Genomic DNA, 18,152 nt, shown 5'->3' on the forward strand with positions numbered 1-18,152 from the left:
TTTTCATTCCTCTGAAGAATGGAAACCTTTTACTAAGAAGTCAGAGAGTAAAGAGGCGCCGCAAAATGGGGCAAGTGACAATGCACAGGCTGAAACCATTTCATCTATACCTCAACCTTTACCTCTGCTGTCTCTGCAGATTCACCAACCAATGCCAGCAGTGGTGAGTGCTAATGTTTGTGGTATTAAAAATAAAATAAAACAATTAGTATCTTAAGCTCAGGAGTAGAGATGATTTCTTTAAGTGACCTAGTCTAAATTTTGTTGTTTACTCCTCAATGACTTTCATGGAGGCTAGCAAAAGGGGAAAAAAAGTATTCTCCAGAATTCCCTTTAACCAGATGCCAGCCGTCGGCAGGTTCACATCTGCGCCCCGGTCTCCGCTTTGTGGGTTTCCATCTTCTGTCAACAGCAGACGGAAACCCAGCGGTCAGTGTCCGCTTGTGAGCATTTTGTGGTCTCTGTGGCAAAAGTTTTTTTTTTCCAGTTAAACGGTTTTGCAGCAGAGACCACAAAACGCTCACGGTCTAACACTTTGCAAACCCATTGAAATGAATGGGTTTGAAAAGTGACTGTTGGTTTCCATCTCTTGTCCAGTTTCTCAGCCAGAAGATGGAAACCTGAAAGCAGAGACCGGGGGCAGGTGTGAACCCGCCCTTTTGGAAAAATCAGTGCAAAAAAAATAAATAAATTTAAATAAAATAAAATGTCCACAAAGGTCTTTTATGACTTTATATAGGGCTCATTGTAAATAATAAAAAAAACATTTCAAAAATAAATCCCATATATCACTGAAAAAAAAGCACCAAAAGTTTTAGTAATCCTAGGGAAACCAGGAGCTGCTGACACCAGTTCTAATATGGGATGATTGTAGCATTACAAACTTGTGTGGAACAGATATTATTTTATGATGTCTCAATTGATTCTTATTTTTTTCTTCTTTCCTCTCTGGCACCATCAGCCAGGTCCTCAGCCAGTGCCATCTGTCCCACCCCTGTCAGCGGTTCCTGCAGTTCCTACTCTCCAGCCTAGTGCTACTTTACCTTCTCTCCAAGGTTTACCACCTCCACAAGGTTTGCCTCCACCCCCACAGGGGTTGCCTATTCCACCGTCATTGCCACCGTTACAAGGAATGCCTTTGCCTCAAGGAATGCCATTCCCAGGGCCTATAAACATACCTCCTCCAGGGTTTGCTCCTGGTGTTCCCCCACCACCATTTATGAGGCCAGGATTCAATCCCATGCAGATGCCACCAGGTAAGAACTAAAATTTCTCTTTCTAACGCTTGGTCATTTTTGCTGCTCATAAATGTGACTAATATTTAGTAATTATTATACCCCAGCACCATGGCTTATTACAGCAGAAACTACTTGGCTTGTTGAAGATATTTAATGGGTAACTTTATTTTTGTCCCTTTTGGCAAGGTCAGATGATATAGGAGAAGGAAATGTGGCTTCTTGGTGTAGAAAATGTCAGGAACGGTTTTCAGTGGTGACAGTAATGCTCGAGCAAGTTACTATCTCGATTAGTGACACCCTTGGACATGGAAAACATTTTTGCTTGTGGTTACTTGATGTTAAAGAGTTGCACTAAGTGTGACTGCCATGTTCATTCATTTTCAGACCCCTGGTATTCCGCTTCCTACCTGCTGCTAGTTTCATATGTTTTTCACGTGGCCATGTTCTCCCCTGTAATAAATGCTGGATTTCAGGTGTGTGTGTTCAAGATGATGCTGCCTGACCTGGCCCTTGTACACCATAAATAGGGATGTGTGTTACCACTGGCGTCCGCATCTACTATGAAAGCTCCCAAAACCCCATGACCACTGTAAGAGGGCAGGGCTGTAAGAGGGCAGTTTCATTCATTCTCCACTCTCAGGTGTGACCTCCCATAGGGGGTTCTATAAAATGTCCAAGATAGGAATACTTCTTTAACTGCTTCAATCACTGTTGTTGCTTGTCCTCGCCCAACCCCCCCCCCCCCCCAAAAAAAAAATAAAAAAAATAAAAATAAAATAAAATAACATAACAATCAATACATCAGACAATCCCCAAAAGGTAGAAATAAAAAAATGCATCTTGTCCTGCAAAAAGATTCCTTACACTGCTCCGTACACAGAAATATTGAAGTAACAGGTGTAGCTTTGATACGGAAACTTTGAAGTTGCCCCATTCTAATTTTTTTTCCAGTTATGAAGTACAATATTTACCACCAAGCCCTCATATACCTGAGAATGGAACAGTTTTAGAAGTGGGGATTAAAAAAATGAATTGCAAGGGTTCAAAAAAAATGTCATATGAAAATGACCGATAGGTTATTGTGACCTGTGCAGAGACAAAGACCGATGAGCTGTCAAACTATATATACATGCTAGCAGTGACCATGGGGACACTTATAAGGGAGAAGGCTGCTCCTAAAAGAAATCAGATCATTTGGTCTAGTGGGCAAATTTTATTTATTATAAAAAAAAAAAAAGTCATTAAAAATCTTATCAAATACTTAAATATATTCCGTGTAAAGCTTGATTCAAAGAATAGGTTGATTTCAAGTGACATGCCATTTGTTTGAAACCCAACCCAAACCCATATCATGTGTTAGATTGTGTTTCATGTAATCGGCTTCCAGACATCTGGTGGTTATATGCTGTGCACATTAGTGTAAATATCACATCCTTGTGTAACACCAGGTAATCTGCTGTAAACCTGCACCCTCGCCACACTGAGATCCCCTTGGTCACCAAAGGGCCTGATCAACGTCCCTGGCACTGCCATCATTAACCCCTACCCACTGAATTTTTTCGTTTTTGACTCCCCGCCTTCCAAACCCCATAGTTTTATTTTTCCATTCACAGAGCCATATGAGGGCTTAATATTTGCTGGACAAATTGTTCTTTAAAATGGTACCATTTATTATTCTGCACAATGTACTGGGAAGCCGACAAAAAACTCAGAATGGGGGTGGGAGGGGGGGTTGAAGAAAAAAAATGTATTTGTGAGACTTTCTTACAGACTTCATTTTTACAGAGTTCACTGTGCAGCCAAAATGTCACCTGTATTCTATGTTTTAGTGCGATCCTGGGGATACCAAATTATATAGTTTTATTTACATTTTAACACCTTAACAAAAATCCAAAATTTTGGAAAAAATTAAAAAATTCTTTAAAAATTGCCACATTCTAACACCTGTTACTTTGTTAGTAACACTTTCATTTCTGTGTTTGGGGACGGATAAGGGCTTCTGTTTTTGCGAGGCCAGGTGTACATTTTAGTTATACTATTTTGGGGAATGTTTATCGGTTTGATCACTTTTTTTTTATTCAAACTTTTATCAGAAGCAAAACAGTGAAAAAATGGCGGATTGGCTCTTCTGAATTTTTTTTTTTTTACACCAACAATGGACAATCTCCAAGAAAATATAGGTGGTGTGTTCCTTCTATTAAAGTCTATGGTAACCTCCTTACACGTTACTTACACACTGTTAGATTAGGGCGGGTTTACACCTGCGCCCCGGTCTCCGCTTTCAGGTTTCAGTCTTCTGCCCGAGAAACTGGAAAGCAGATGGAAACCGGCAGTCACTTTTCAAACCTATTCATTTGAATGGGTTTGCAAAGTGTCTGCCCGTGAGCGTCTTTTGGTCTCTGGTGAAACTGGTTGTTTTTTTTTTTTTTTTTTTTTTTTTTTTTTTTTTTTTATAAACTGGACTCAAAGTCGGACATGCAGGACTTTGTCCGGTTTAAAAAAAAAAAGAGACCTGCGGAGACCACAAAATGCTCACAGGCGGTCACTCTCCGCTGGGTTTCCGTCTCCTATTGGCAGAAGAAAAGCGGAGACCAGGGCGCAGATGTGAACCCGCCCTTACTAGTGTATTCTGTAGACTTTGCTGCTGTCCTATTCATTTACTTGTATCTGACTATTCAGATACAGGTGACACATTTTGGAAAGTGTTGTCTATACACCAGACTCTGTAAAGTGCTTGGAAAGGTAATCTGTATAGAGTCGTCAGAGCTGGACAGTTAAAGGGCTATTCCGGATACAAGAAGTGACTCCCTATCCTAGGGCTATCTTCTACACTGTGTGCGCTCTTTACTACCAGCTGTTCTGGTCATAACTGGGGTGCAAAACACCCCGGTAGTGGAGATCACCTACTAATGAGCAAGTTGATTAGGAAGTAACTTGTTGTAATCGGAATACCACTTACATCGCAAAATAACTAAATCTGAGAGCAGCTCAAGCAATGTGACTTTGCTCACATCATTTGACTTTTATCCCATGTCATCCTGTCTGACACCGCCATTGACTAAAGGATGTGTTACTGACTCCACTACCCACTTAAGATAGCTGATAACTGATGACATTCACTGGCATAGAAACTGGGTGTGTGGCATGTAAAAAGCAGCACATCCTTAATCGTTCATTAATCGTAATCGAGATAAAATATTCAGTTATTTGTGGGTTTGATTTAGCTCCTTATCCCCAAGCTCCTTGCTATTGGTCAGGAAGTTTGTCACCTCTGTTTTATGGCAATTGGTAGTGTAAGGGTAAATTCGCACAGAGGAATTTGATGAGAATTTGGGGGCAGATTCCTCCTAGATTATGGGCCTCATTGTTTTCAATGGGAGGCAGAGGTGGCAGCAAGATGGTGAAGAAAAAAAAAGCGTTCTGCTCAATCTTGCTGCAGAATCCGGAATAATCTGGGCCTGGTCAGCAGCAGTGTGCTGATGTCCTGCATTGACTTCCTGCCGTGGCTAGACCTCCTCTTCTTTTGACACTGTGTGAACTTACCCTTGAAGGTGCAACTAAGTTATATCTGGATATTGTGCCAACCCCATGTGACTGAATTCCTGTCTGCCGGGGCAGTTTACAGTGAAGTCTGAATATGGAGCAAGCTATGACATCTTTGTGTAAATACTTTTACCTTAAAAAAAAAAAAAAAAAAAAAAAAAAGTGAAATCTTTTAAAATGGTGTTCAGAGATTGTAGTGTCTAAATTCTGTCTTTCTGCATCGAGCACTCCTTCATGTTTGTACTGTTGCTTTGGATAGTCCATCATTATTAGAGAAGTGGGTAGCCCCTTTAAGAACTCATTGTTTAAAGATCAGTCATTGGTATTTTGATTTATCAAATGGTCATTGGTATCACTGGCACTAAAAATGTTTGTAAAAAATTATTAAACTGGTAAAATGTGTGTGGTGAAGGCCATGAAGGGGTTGTGCAGGGTTTAGAGCACCCCAAGCTACGACCAGGATGGATGTAGAAGAAAAGGCATTCTCTCCTGTCCCTGAGGACTTGTCGTCTGCTCCTTGTTCTTTTTTGTGTCCACCTTATGCTAGGGCTGTCACTTCTAGAAGCCGTGAAGCTTATGTGACTGCTGAGACCAGACATTGGTTTGCGAGTGACACTACCATTCCCTCTCCACGACATGAGCTTCTTTGCTTCCCCCGGTGAGAGGCCAAGCGAGCGTGCCTTTTCTTTTACACCGTCCCACAGGTTGCTCCAAATCCTAGGCAGACATCTGCAGTGTTGTAATGTTGGCACGTGCACCTTGTGAACTGTACATAGCCGGTCTCCTTTATGAGCAGAAAATCGATTTGAGAGTGACTGTGCAGGTTATTTGCTGTCAATAATTCTACAAAATATATCCTCTAAAATGATGGACCTGGTGACCTTTAAGTGCACCAATTTCAATCCCTTCTGCCTTTTTTCTAATGTTGTATTTGCCCTTCAGGCTTTCTACCTCCTCCGGGGATGCCCCCTCCCATGACTCCTCCAGTAACTCTTCCTCCACCTATATCTGGATTAGGCATCCCGACCTGTAAGTGACTCCCCTACTGGAGCATCATGGTTTATATTTATTTTAATTGTTTATAGAATTTGTTGGGCAGTTGATGATGAAATGAAACATAAGTGTACAGGAAATACAAGTTATATTGGGTTTATTAGATTTTATACACTACAAGGAACCCCAGAGCTTCAGGCCCCATGCCCAAGGGAGACCCCATGCACAAGGGCCACCTATACAATGGACGGATTTCCCAGCCCAAATCTAGTCAGGAGGTCGGGGCTCCTTGTGTCATTGTGATCTAAATGTCTCCTCACAGCTCTTTTGTCCTATACGGTATACAGGGTGGTGAAGCTGTGGCTAAGCAGGGACTCCCAGCATCATAAATCACTATAATGCAAGGAGTCCTGGTCTTCTGACTCTGTTCGGGTGGGGAAATTTGGCTAGTGTTCAGACTGGATTTTCAGACCCAGGTTCTTCCATATGCATGGAGCCCCAAAGTGTAAATTATATTGGCAAAACCTGTAAGGCTTGTGTTGGATTAGAAAAACAGAAAACGATTTCAAAATTTCTCCACAGTAGTGTAATAACTAAGCGTTGTGGGGGAGATTGGTCCTGTATTCACCCTGTATTCCCAGTATATACAGATATTGCAAATGGCTAACGCTAGGTTCACATCTGTGCTCTGGTTTCCATTCTTCGGATTTGCTTGGGGGCCCCCAAAAAAACGGAAACCCAGTTTGCTTAAAAAGTGGTTAGAGACTACAATGGCCTCTGCCCGAAAAAGGCGGAGAGAAGTCCTGATTGCAGGACTACATTTTTCAAGCACAATGGAGGACAGAATCCCAGAACGGGAACAGAGCTGGTGTGAACCCAAAGTACTGCTTGTGGTGGTGTTTTAAAGCGGCACTAAACTTTCAGAAAACTTTTGTTGTATTTGTGTCATAAATTTTGTAATTATACTTTTTTTTTTAAAACAATTTTATTCTTTGTGACATCCTGCATTTTCTCACTCTTTCCCTTATTAGGGTTGAGCCGATCTTGAGATTTCAGGATCGTTTTTAAAATCCGATTTCTGATCATTTTCCATCTGATCTCGATCCTAATGCAATTCAATGGGATTTTTTGTAATGATTGAAAATCGTGAAATTTACTCGATCGCTGATCGGGTTCCGATCTTTTCCGTTTGCTCAACCCTATCCCTTATTTCTGAATTGAGAGCAGTTTCTGCCTCTCACTGAATGTTACTGTGTATGGGATGTGTAATATGTAGAGATAATGTCAAAAAACAAAAACCCTTACTCCATACACAGTAACATCCAGTGAAAGGCAGAAACAGCTCTCACTAAAACAGATGGAGGGGGAAGAGTGAAAAATGCAGGATTTCACAGAAAGGAGCCAAAATATATTAAAGTATATTACAAAATGTATGACACTTCCAGAAATCAAAAGTTCTTCAAAATTTTAGTTCTGCTTTAAAGCTGAGACACTCTGCTTCAGATTTGTGCTCTATCTGTGTTAGAAAACGGGAAATCGCTGCTTAAATACATGCAGGGGATGTGATGAGCAGTGATATCTCCATTTTTGCTATAGCTTTCAGACACCAGACTCTTTTGTAGGTGATGTAAAACGAGATACCTAAGGATTCTGTCATCCAAATATCTGTATCTGTAAATACCGGTAATAGAGGGGGAATAACAGGACTGAACGAAGTGTTGCTAGGGACAACTTAAGAACTTTTCTGCTAAAAGAAAGTAAAGGATGTGAATAAGGGCTAGTTCACATCGGGGCAAGGAGGTGGATTTTGACAGCGGATTTCGTCTCAAAATCCACCTCCATACAATGGTGGTCTATGAAGACCACTAGCGTTCTTTTTTCCTTGTTGCCGATAGCGGAAAAAAAGCGTGCTGCTCTTTCTTCAGGCGGATTCTGCGGCTCGCCGAGCCACGGCTTCCGTCTGGTGGTAGCAAACTCCAGAGTCGGCCCATTAATTTCAGCCGACTCCGGAGGGGGAAGCTGCGACGGTTGTGGCAGGCGAGTTTTGACCCGAGAGTGATGCAGCTCCCAGCGTCATCCCCGGTGCCAAAATCCGCCCCACCTGCCCCCGTGTGAACTAGCCCTCAAGGTGAAAACTCCCTCCCTATAAAACAGCAACGATGACATTAAGTAGTTCTACCTTGTTTTTTCTGTGTGGTATTGCGGTTCATCCACACGTATTTCAATAAATCTGTTACACGAGGCAGTCGTATATTGCAACATCCTTTTCTAGTCCTCTGTGAGCCAAGCATAGTACATTGTGATTGGCTCAGTAAGAAGACTCCTTTTGTGATGTTTGCATTGGCAGCATGAAAAACCGTTCTAATCTCCTGTATAGAGACTTGTATACAGCTGTATAGAGACATTTATACGGTATAAACCTTGGTGCACAGCTAGGATTAGTAGCCTGGTGGTGGTTTGACGCACCACATCACTGCAGTAAACCCTGCAGCGTTTCTGAAGCTAGCAGGCTATAGGCTCGGCTTCTTTGGCATGCAAGTTACCCCTTGTTCACATCTGCGCTGGTATTCTGTCTGGGGGAGTCCACATGCCCCCCCCCCCCCCCCCCCAAAAAAAAAAAAAAAAAAAAGGAATACCAAACGCAATTGCAAGCGCTGTGCAGTAACAGCACACGGACCCCATAGACTATAATGCAGTCAGGAAAGTAGTTCATAATCTACTTTCCTGTCCGCATAATTTGTGCGGGCAGCGCGCGGCAAGCACATGGACCCCGTTATAGTCTATGGGGTCCGTGTGCTTTCACTGGCACACCACGTGCAATTGTGTTTGGTATTCCGTTCGGGGGGGTCCCCATCGGACAGTATGCCAAGACAGATGTGAACCAACCCTTAGACTGTCGCTCCATTAAAATTAGAGAGAACTGGATTCCAGTTCTCATGATTGATTGGGAGTCCCCCTGGTACCATCCCAAATAATCAGACGTCACTCATCCTGTGGATAGGTAATACGGTTAAATCTTATCTCCTATGTAAAGTAACTGCAGTCTCCTAAAAAAGAATGACTGTCATTGGGCTATACTGGTTTACTTGATGATTTTCTCCAGTTCTCCTCTTGCTGGCTTCCTTATATACTGTGATCTTTGTGAATAACTTCTGGTTTCTTAGCTACAGCAGGTCCTTCACCAAATGATTCAGATGTATCACAAGGAAATACTTTGCCTCTTGGACCCGGAAGAGAAAATATTGAGTCTGATGATAATGGAAAAGGATTTGGGCCTGCTCCACAAGGAGGGCCAAATAATGCTCCTGGGCCAATGAACCCACATCACGGTAAGCCTCTCTTGAAATGTTTTTAGAAGTTTTTTGTTTTTTTCTGTGCTATAATTGGACATTTGTTTTATATTGCGTTGTATGGAGTGATAGGATACCTGGAATTATTTTAGACTATTTAGCGTCGTCTTGCATCTGGCTGATGACAGACTCCCCTCTGTTACAGTAGTGTAAACTGGTTCTTTTCGTGTACTGTTCCTTTCAATGATTTTTCCACTGAAACTGAGCTGGCAGATCATATGTGCACTATAGAAGCATACATATGTGTCCTTCCTTACCTTGGGTCAACGTATTTGGCCTGATAACCAGCTTAATAAAAAAAAATGTGATTCTCTGTCACAGGATGTTTGTCCTATACATGTTGTGGATTGGAACTTGTCGAGGGTTTTGCTAGCATGTTACCATATTGCAATAGATATTTGGGAGAAATTGGACTCTTGAATCAAATTGACCAAAAGTAAGGATGGACACATCTGTAGGTTTGTGTGAGCAGCATGTGTATTACATTTTAGGTGGCGTACCGTTCATATCTCGTGAGGGTCATTCAGTGCGAGTACAGTCCTGGGAAGATTTTATTGGATGTTTCAGAGTTGACTTGTAATTTCTAGTGGAAGGACATACGTTCTCTGGGGGGGAGCAAAGTACACTTTTCTATTTTAAAACAGGATTAGAGGTCATTGTAGATTGTCTGAGGAATGTACAACTCCTCAAGATTATCAACCTTCATGGAGATTAGATATCGGCAGTGTTGTAGATGTGAAGTGCCTGATCCTCCCACCTGCTATTGAGCTGCTATGAGTGAAAGCAATTGTTTGGGGCTTGGCAGGATCAATATCTGCTCTCCATAAAGTGCAGTAACCTGTTCTAACTTTTGCTGTGCACCCAAAACCTCCACACAGATAAGGGGAAAGGGGGGGGGGGGGGGAAGCACCGTAATGATAAATAGTAATGAATAGCGCTAACATATTCCGCAGCACTGTACAATTTGTAGGGTTCAAGTACAGACAAAGATGATACATTACGAAGAAAGTCACTTCACACAATGGGACTGAGGGCCCTAATGCAAGAGCTTACAATCTATGAGGTAGAGGGGGTGACACGAGGTAGCAGGGGCGGCATTGCTTATACAGAGGTCAGACAGTTTTGTAATAGAGGTTACTGGCATTACACAAACATAAAACTGTATGAGCTGTATGTGGTGTCCTTTAATGTGCAAATGGTGCCTGGACATATAAAGTTAACCTGAAACGGCATTATATCCTGTGGGAGAATGAACGCAGGAGGGTTTAACATTAGTTTGCGCTTGAAGTTCTAGAAATTGGGAGTTAATCTGATTGTCCGGGATAGAGCATTCCAGAAAAGTGGTGCAACTCAGGATTTCCAGTTATTACATAGTTTCTCTTCTATTGACATGTGAAGGTTTAGTTCCATCATCTCTTAGGTGATCATGAGAAAGAAATATGGCAAGCCTTGTCTTTGGAAGTAATATTTGGTACATTGTTTGTTGAGATTAAGGAGCAAGTAATTTACTTAGATACGGATCAGCAAGTTACAACTTGTTCACTTCTAGTGGCTGGACAACGCCTTTAACCGGTATGAGCAAAAACCATTTAATATATCAGCAACTGTCTTTTAGGCCTGTATTCAACACATCCTATTTATTGTACAGATCATGAAAAATTAAGTTTTCCATTTGTGACTTCTTACATTTACGTAGTATGGCACCACTTAGTGTTCAAAGTAAATATCAATATACCTGTCCACCTAGTAATTTGAATGATGGTGGACACTCCTTGACAGTCGCTCTTCCCTCTGTGATCCTGTTTTCACTAAACCGCAGCCAATCCAAATTCCTCCTCTGTTTGTCTGGGAAGGAGCCATGTACTTTAGCAGAGCAATATACAGCAAAGCAGAGAAGACTTGTGAATAAGCAAGTAGTATTTCCGTGTCCAGTACAATTATCTAATACAATGTTAATAGGAATTATACAATATTTATGGCTGCCAGAGGGGGAGGAAGACTGACCAGGGGAACATATTTACAGCTACCAGAGGCAGAAGTAGACTGACTATAACATTCTTAGGATTAAGGATAAAGGGCTATTATTAGCATTTTGGGGCAACTTGCATCAACCAGATTCACAGGATACCTTCAGATAAAAAGAATATCTTATTTTAATACCTGTGTGATGGATCTAGGCGTTATTTCATTGTGAGCCATTGACTGCTTATGAATTTGCATTTGTCTATATTGCGTATTTCTGTGCCATTGACTATACACTCTTACACAGGATTGATCTGTAACATGTTATATGTGTCCTCCAAAAATGTGGCTTTTTTTCCCCTCTTTACCTGGCTTTTGAATGTCTGCCTATAATAGGTTTTAAGCCTTTTTCTATACACCTTAAAGTTTGTTACATGGCAATTGCACTTTTGTAATGGGTCAGGGTCTAAGCGGCAGCTTAATGGTAAATATCTACAGTACATGGCCTACCTGCCTAAAACACCAACACAATACACCCTACAAGCCATTTGGTTAACTAGTAGTATTAACCACGATATAACATGCAGGTATACTTGTACGAAACATTACACAACTGTGTTACTGGATTGCATGTATGACTTCTCCCTAAATTGGTTGGTTCTTCCTTCTTGAGAGGTATAAGGCCTCCCCCTTGTTCTCCAGTACATCTGCAATGCTCTTACGATTTACAAGGAAAATGGTAATGAGTATAAATATCCGAATTACAGACTGTCCAGGCACTGCTCATTACTGTAGTTTAGGAGGTTCTGAGGTGAGTCTGTTTAAGCCTTCTTATCTTTTCTTTTGCTGACCATAGTTGTAAAACTTTTTGAAACTTACACTCGGTTCACACTAGCGGTCGGGTTTCTGCCTGCCTGGTCTGCATGGACGGAATCCCTGTCCACCTAAAAAGTGTTACCCACAGACCCCTAAGGGCTAGTTCACACGGGGGAAGTTGGCAGTGGGATTTTGACGCAGAATCCGCCTCAAAATCCGCTGCCAAAAATGACTCCCATTTAGAGATGAGCGAGTACGATCCGAACAGCACGCACGCATTGAAGTGAATGGACGTAGCCGGCACGCGGGGGGTTAAGCGGCCGGCCGGCGTCAAAGTGGAAGAACCAAGTGCTTCCATTCATTTCAATGTGTGCATGCTGTTCGGATCGGCTGATCCGAACAGTACTTGCTCATCTCTACTCCCATTGACTTCAATGGGAGCTGCTCGCTTCTTTTTTCCGCTAGCTAGTAGGAGAAAAAAAGCGAGCTGCCCTATCTTGCCACAGATTCTGTGGACGAATCAGCCACGGCGCGAGGCTCCGGCCCATTCATTTGGGCCTAATCTGGAGCAGAATACCGCGATGGGATGCCAGTGCACTGCAATTTCCATTGATTTTACGCAGAATCTGGGACTGAGTCTCCTACAGACGCTCGATTGCTAGTGAGAACCTAGTGTTACTTAAAAAAAAAAAAAAAAAAATCAACCCATCCTCAGTCCAGTTAGTCATTTTTGTTCTTGTAACCATATATTACAATTTTATTTAACTGTAATATTTATAAATATTTAAGTTTTTGTTTAAGATGCAGAAAAAGAAAAATGCACAATAGTACAATATAAGCAAATATGGGGTAACATTATTCCAGCCATGCAGAACAAACGTTCCTGGAGAAGCTTTTTGTGGTGGTTGAGCGTATACACAGAACACATCTGTAGGGCTTGTGCTCAATAAGTGAGGTCTCAGAGACAAATACTGCAAATGGAGAAGGGACAAGACAAACCAGACAATACATTACAATACTTTGCATGATGGCCTCACTACCCAAAACCTCCTATTAAGCTTGAGTAGAAAATGAATCCCAAGGGGGTCTAGATTACCTGGAAGGCCTCAAGTTTATCTTGCACAGTGACTGAGACGTTCCATGGTGCGCTCATCCTAGACTATACTGTAGAGCTCTAAAGCTGCTGTAAGTAGATGGAGGAATAACTTCCAATTTTTTTGTGGGGTACATTAAGTAAACAGGGATCAAAGGGAATATCCGTGTCCAAGATTTGGTCAATCAGCACCTACTGTTACGGAGAACCCCCAGATACCCCACAAGTCTAGCTGCAAGATGTGATGTTAGCATTAAAGGGGTTTTCTGGACTAAAAATATTGCTAATTGTCACTAATATCCGATAGTTAGGAACCCGACGGATCTGTTCTGATTTGTGACCAGTTACTGCTGCTTAGCCCCTCCATTAACGTGTGGGCTGACCTGCAATAACTGGTTTGGCCACTACACCAGGAACAGAGCGATCTGCTTCATTCTGTGTCCACTGCTGAGAACAGCTGATCAGTGGGGGTCCCTGGTGTCAGACCCTCACTGATCCTTACGGCTAGTTCACACAGGGAAAGTTGGCAGTGGATTTTGAGGCAGAATCCGCCTCAAAATCCGCTGCTCCCATTGACTTAAATGGGAGCCGCCTGCTTCTTTTTTTCTGCTATCTAGTAGCGGAAAAAAGAAGCGAGCTGCCCTGTCTTGCCGCGAATTCCAAGGCTGAATCAGCCGCCCTTGTTAACGAACCCTAAGACTACATCACCAATATTTTCAGTCCAAATAACCCCTCAAGGTGTTTGAGCAGCTCCTTGTTTTTTTTTGTTTTGTTTTCTGATGAAAATAGAGACACTTAGGTTTGTTAATGGGCAAATTGCTTGTTGGATATAAGTCCTAGACACAACATACACTCAGCATTTGTGAAATACCTCAAAAATAAGTATCTGTGCATTGGATCACATTCTTCTGAGATCACTAACACCATGAAAGCTTGTGGGGTAATGTCATGGAGACTATGTACAATGTTCATATCTGTGAAGGAAGAGCATGCATGGAGCTCCATTGCACTGGTCCTGCTCTTGAGTCCTGCCTGCCCAGGGGTACATGAACCTTTTAGAGACCTTGGTCTCTTCAGATGTCAGATGTTCATACAGTATTATACATGCAGGAGAACATAAGCCGAGCCCTTCTAAGAGGAAAGGTAAGATTCTCTCTCCTTACAGACTTTATACCATGCTTCAGACATCAGTCCATTATTGGGAGATGCGGGTTGGCACTTCTTGGTGACTTCACCTAACATATGTTTAGATAAAAATCCAAACCTTAACATCAGGGATAATCTTTACACGTAACATTGCATGTTACACTGGGAAGTCCTTTTTCCGGACAGGTGTCATACTAAGGCCATAGCTGTACTCCAAACACCTTCATTACGATAGTCTGTTTCCCCATTGTCATAACCTGACACTGGTTTTACATGAGGATCAATACCAATCCTGCTTCATTAAAACATACCCACAGCACCATTTCATTTATGGATGCCATACAGTAATGCATTTTCTGTATTCCGGGTTTTAAGTCATTAGGTCTTTGTCCATACCAAGGCTAGACAACCGACCACACTGATTTCATCTGGAATGAAACCCTTTCTTTTTATATTTGCTATAGCCTGGGACTCTTGAAGGTTTTTTTTTTTTTTTTTTTTTAACCCTAAGGATGTAAATTTGCACCTTTTGTAATGTCTTGTTTTTTTTAAATAAAAGTTTATTCTAAATCTGTGCCTTGTGTAATGATTTGTTAGTCGTGACCTGCTTGGGAGCTGCCACTTATTCCTTACACATAATAGGTGACTTGCATAACATGACAGTCCTAAGGAAGGCCTTATATAAGGAGTGACGTCCTGTAGATCCTATTAAAGTACAAGGTACAGACTCCCATGTCCTAATGTTTTCTGCGCAGGTAGATTACTTACTAAGTCTACTGACTCTCTTCTGTTGGTAGAACCCTCTTAGGTGGGTAAGTACAATGTTGTCGCATTGTAAGTCACACACTTCCTGAATTTTCTGGCACATATAAATTGCAGAAAAAATAGAATGGTCTGCCAAGCATACTTAGAGTTTTAGGACCTTCGTGTCCATTATCACACTACTCATAGGGATGGATACAACACATTTAAAGGCTATGGACGCTGTGTATTTTATTAAGCGGTGGTTAGTTTTTAGTAGGAAGAGAAACTCCTGCAGCAACACATGCTATTGTTGAGGGGGGAGATCATCTTACAGTAGTTCATATCCAGCAAGCACAACACATTGCAGGGGAAAGATCAGCTATAGAAGTTCACAAAACGGTCTAGGGGAATAGCTATAGCATAGGGGGAAGATCTACAGCAGGTCGCAGCACAGTCTATAGGGAAGATCATCCACCGCTGTTCCATCAGCTTTCACAGCACAGCGTTGGGTTCTACATCAGGTTACTGCACAGTGTAGGGAAAAATTACATACAGCAATGTTCAATGGGAAAGGTGTATCAGATATCTGTGTAGTGGCCGTATAGTTGTGCAAAACAGCCCCTAAAAGAGAAGGAAGGAGGAAAACCGAGCTGGTTTATGAGCAATCCAGTCCGCCAGTGAAAATGTGTAACTATTGATAGGATCTCTGTCAGAATAAGGGCTGGTTCACACCTGCGCCTGGTCTTCACTTTGCAGGTTTCCGTCTTCTGCCCGAGAAACTGGACAGGAGACGGAAACTGGCAGTCAGTGTTTAAACCCATTCATTTGAATGGGTTTGCACAGTGTCTGCCTGTGAGCGTCTTCTGCCTCTCCGCGGCAAAACTGTTTTTTGGTTTTTTTTAACCGGAGAGGACTTTGTCTCCGGTTTAAAAAAAAACAACAAAACACGGTTTAGACGCGGAGACCACAAAACGCTCACAGGTTTTCACTGTCTGCCGGGTTTCCGTCTCCTTTCGGCAGAAGACTGAAACCCTCAAAGTGGAGACTGGGCGCAGGTGTGAACCCGCCCTAAAAAGTTTTAATGTAGAAAATGTTGTAAAGCAACTCTGCCATTCCATAGCCTTTAAATTGAACATCATTATAAGCCTTCACTTTAAAACAATTCACTTTTGCAACTCTAGGCTAATGTATATGGCTGCAATGTCAGGATATATAGGATGGTAAAAGCTCATTTACAAATGTTTGTGAGGATATGCAGTTATTTAAATATTCCACCGGCAGAAAATTCATCTTAAAGAGATGTCTCTGTTTTCCATGCACCGCTCTGTATGTTGTACTTTTTAGTTGCAGCCCAGCCCATTAACCGTACAAAGTGTAAAACCAGGTACAGATACTACAAAAAGTACCGAGCTGTGCCTGGTTAACATCATAGAGGACAAGGTGCCTGGAGCTGGAACCCCAGTGATTTTTAATATTGATGGCTCCATTCTAAGGGTAGGCCATCATGTTCACAAAGAAGTGCTTTAAGTGACAATGAAATTTTTGGACGTTCACATCTGTGTATGAAATCTAGGCCTTCAGACAATGTGTAGACAGCGGTTTCCATTGCACACATCCTTCACTATAGACAGACTTTTCTGAATGATCTATGTTGTTAAACTACTTCAGCACTACATAGAGAATTTCATTGAAATAATTTGTGAATTGTAATAATTTGAAGCGTACCTAAACTTTTGAACAACTTAATTTTCTACCAAAATGGGTAATTAAGACATTTTGTAATATGGGTTTAACAAATTGTCTCCTTTCTGTGAAATCCACATTCTGTCCCTTTATATATTCCTTCTATTTTTCTCACTTGGGGTTCTTGTCACCCAAGTTTCACCGGAGGGATTACTTCCATTATGAAGGGTAGAAAGTGATTCTGATCACTGACTGATTCTTAATTCCAAGATCACTTTAGGGTGCATTCACACAGAGGAAAACGGTGCTGAATTTGGTGTGGAAAACGTGAAAAAAACAACCCAAAAACCATTGAAGTCAATGGGAGGCTTTTTTTCAGCGCTGAATCTGAAGCAGATTCCACACCAAATTCAGCGCCATTTTCCTCCGTTTCCGTATGAATGCACCCTTATTTCAGTAGCTCTCCGGTTGATAACATAGTTGGGAGTCGCATGTTTGTATGCAGCTGCATTTGCTCCCAATCTCAAGTGTGTGTTAAACTGGGGATGAAAGAAGTAAAACTGTGCTCTTGGTGTCATAGAAAAACTGTTTCATAATCCTGAATTACAATCCTACTCACTTGTGCTCCTAGCCTGAAGCAGTGAGGATTTCTGATGCCAGAAACCGAATATGATTTTTTTTTTTTTTTTTTTTTTTTAAGGATTGAAAAGTTATTTGTAAGTTTAGGTATGCTTTAAGTGTCGGGTCCCAGAATAGTTTGTCCATTACACTTTAACATCCTTGTTTGGCTGAATTTCCTCTTATGGAAAAGTTGCATGTTTTTTTTTTTGTTTTTTTTTTTGTTTTTTTTTGGGGGGGTGGGGGGGGGGGTTTGAAAAATTTGCTGCATTTTTATGAGCCAATGCCAAGAGTGGCCTGATCAGAAGAGAGAAGTAGAAGTGTTTCATTTTATATTTCCCATACCTTTTCTAAATACTCTTGGCTTTGGCTCAAAAAATGTAGCAAAATCTACAACAAAAAGTAGCTTTTCTGCAACATATAGGTGTTTTCATGGCTAAGGTTAATGTCCACTCTGAACTCTGCTCTGACTGTAGTAGTCGGGCAGGTTACTGGGAGTGCCAAGTGTAAGGCCCCCCCTCCCCCCGATCTGATATTTATTATACCTTTAGCTTAGGGCTAGTTCACACGGGGGCAAGGAGGCGGATTTTGACAGCGGATTTCGCCTCAAAATCCGCCTCCATACAATGGTGGTCTGTGGAGACCACTAGCATTCTTTTTTCCGCTAGCGGCATGTTGCCCTTTCTTCAGGTGGATTCCGCGGCTCGCTGAGCTGCAGTGTCCGCCTGGCGGCAGCCTCCGGAGTCGGCCCGTTCCTTTGAGCCGACTCTGGAGGGGCTCCCCACGTCACTCTCGGTGCCAATATCCGTCCCCCATGTGAACGAGCCCTTACATTCATAGTGTGCCTCATTTTACATATCTTACTAATATGTAGATTTGCTGTTTTCTTAAACTACACTATGTTTTCTAAGGTTGGGTTTTCATGGGGTGCGTTTCTTATACATATAGTGTTTTGTAAACTTATAG

The 18,152-nt window shown here is 41.9% G+C and overlaps 1 protein-coding gene across 1 annotated transcript in view; it reads left to right on the forward strand.

The window, feature by feature from the left end:
- The window catches only part of SCAF4 (SR-related CTD associated factor 4), a 79,535-nt gene that overhangs the window by 34,485 nt on the left and 26,898 nt on the right, over positions 1-18,152 (forward strand). The window contains exons 16-19 of the mRNA XM_075263442.1: positions 18-163; positions 962-1,256; positions 5,724-5,810; positions 8,939-9,103. Coding sequence (XP_075119543.1) covers positions 18-163; positions 962-1,256; positions 5,724-5,810; positions 8,939-9,103 — 693 coding nt within the window. The remainder of the gene's footprint in view (positions 1-17; positions 164-961; positions 1,257-5,723; positions 5,811-8,938; positions 9,104-18,152) is intronic.

This window comes from Leptodactylus fuscus, chromosome 2, assembly GCF_031893055.1.
Source record: "Leptodactylus fuscus isolate aLepFus1 chromosome 2, aLepFus1.hap2, whole genome shotgun sequence".
Taxonomy (NCBI): Eukaryota; Metazoa; Chordata; class Amphibia; order Anura; family Leptodactylidae; genus Leptodactylus; species Leptodactylus fuscus.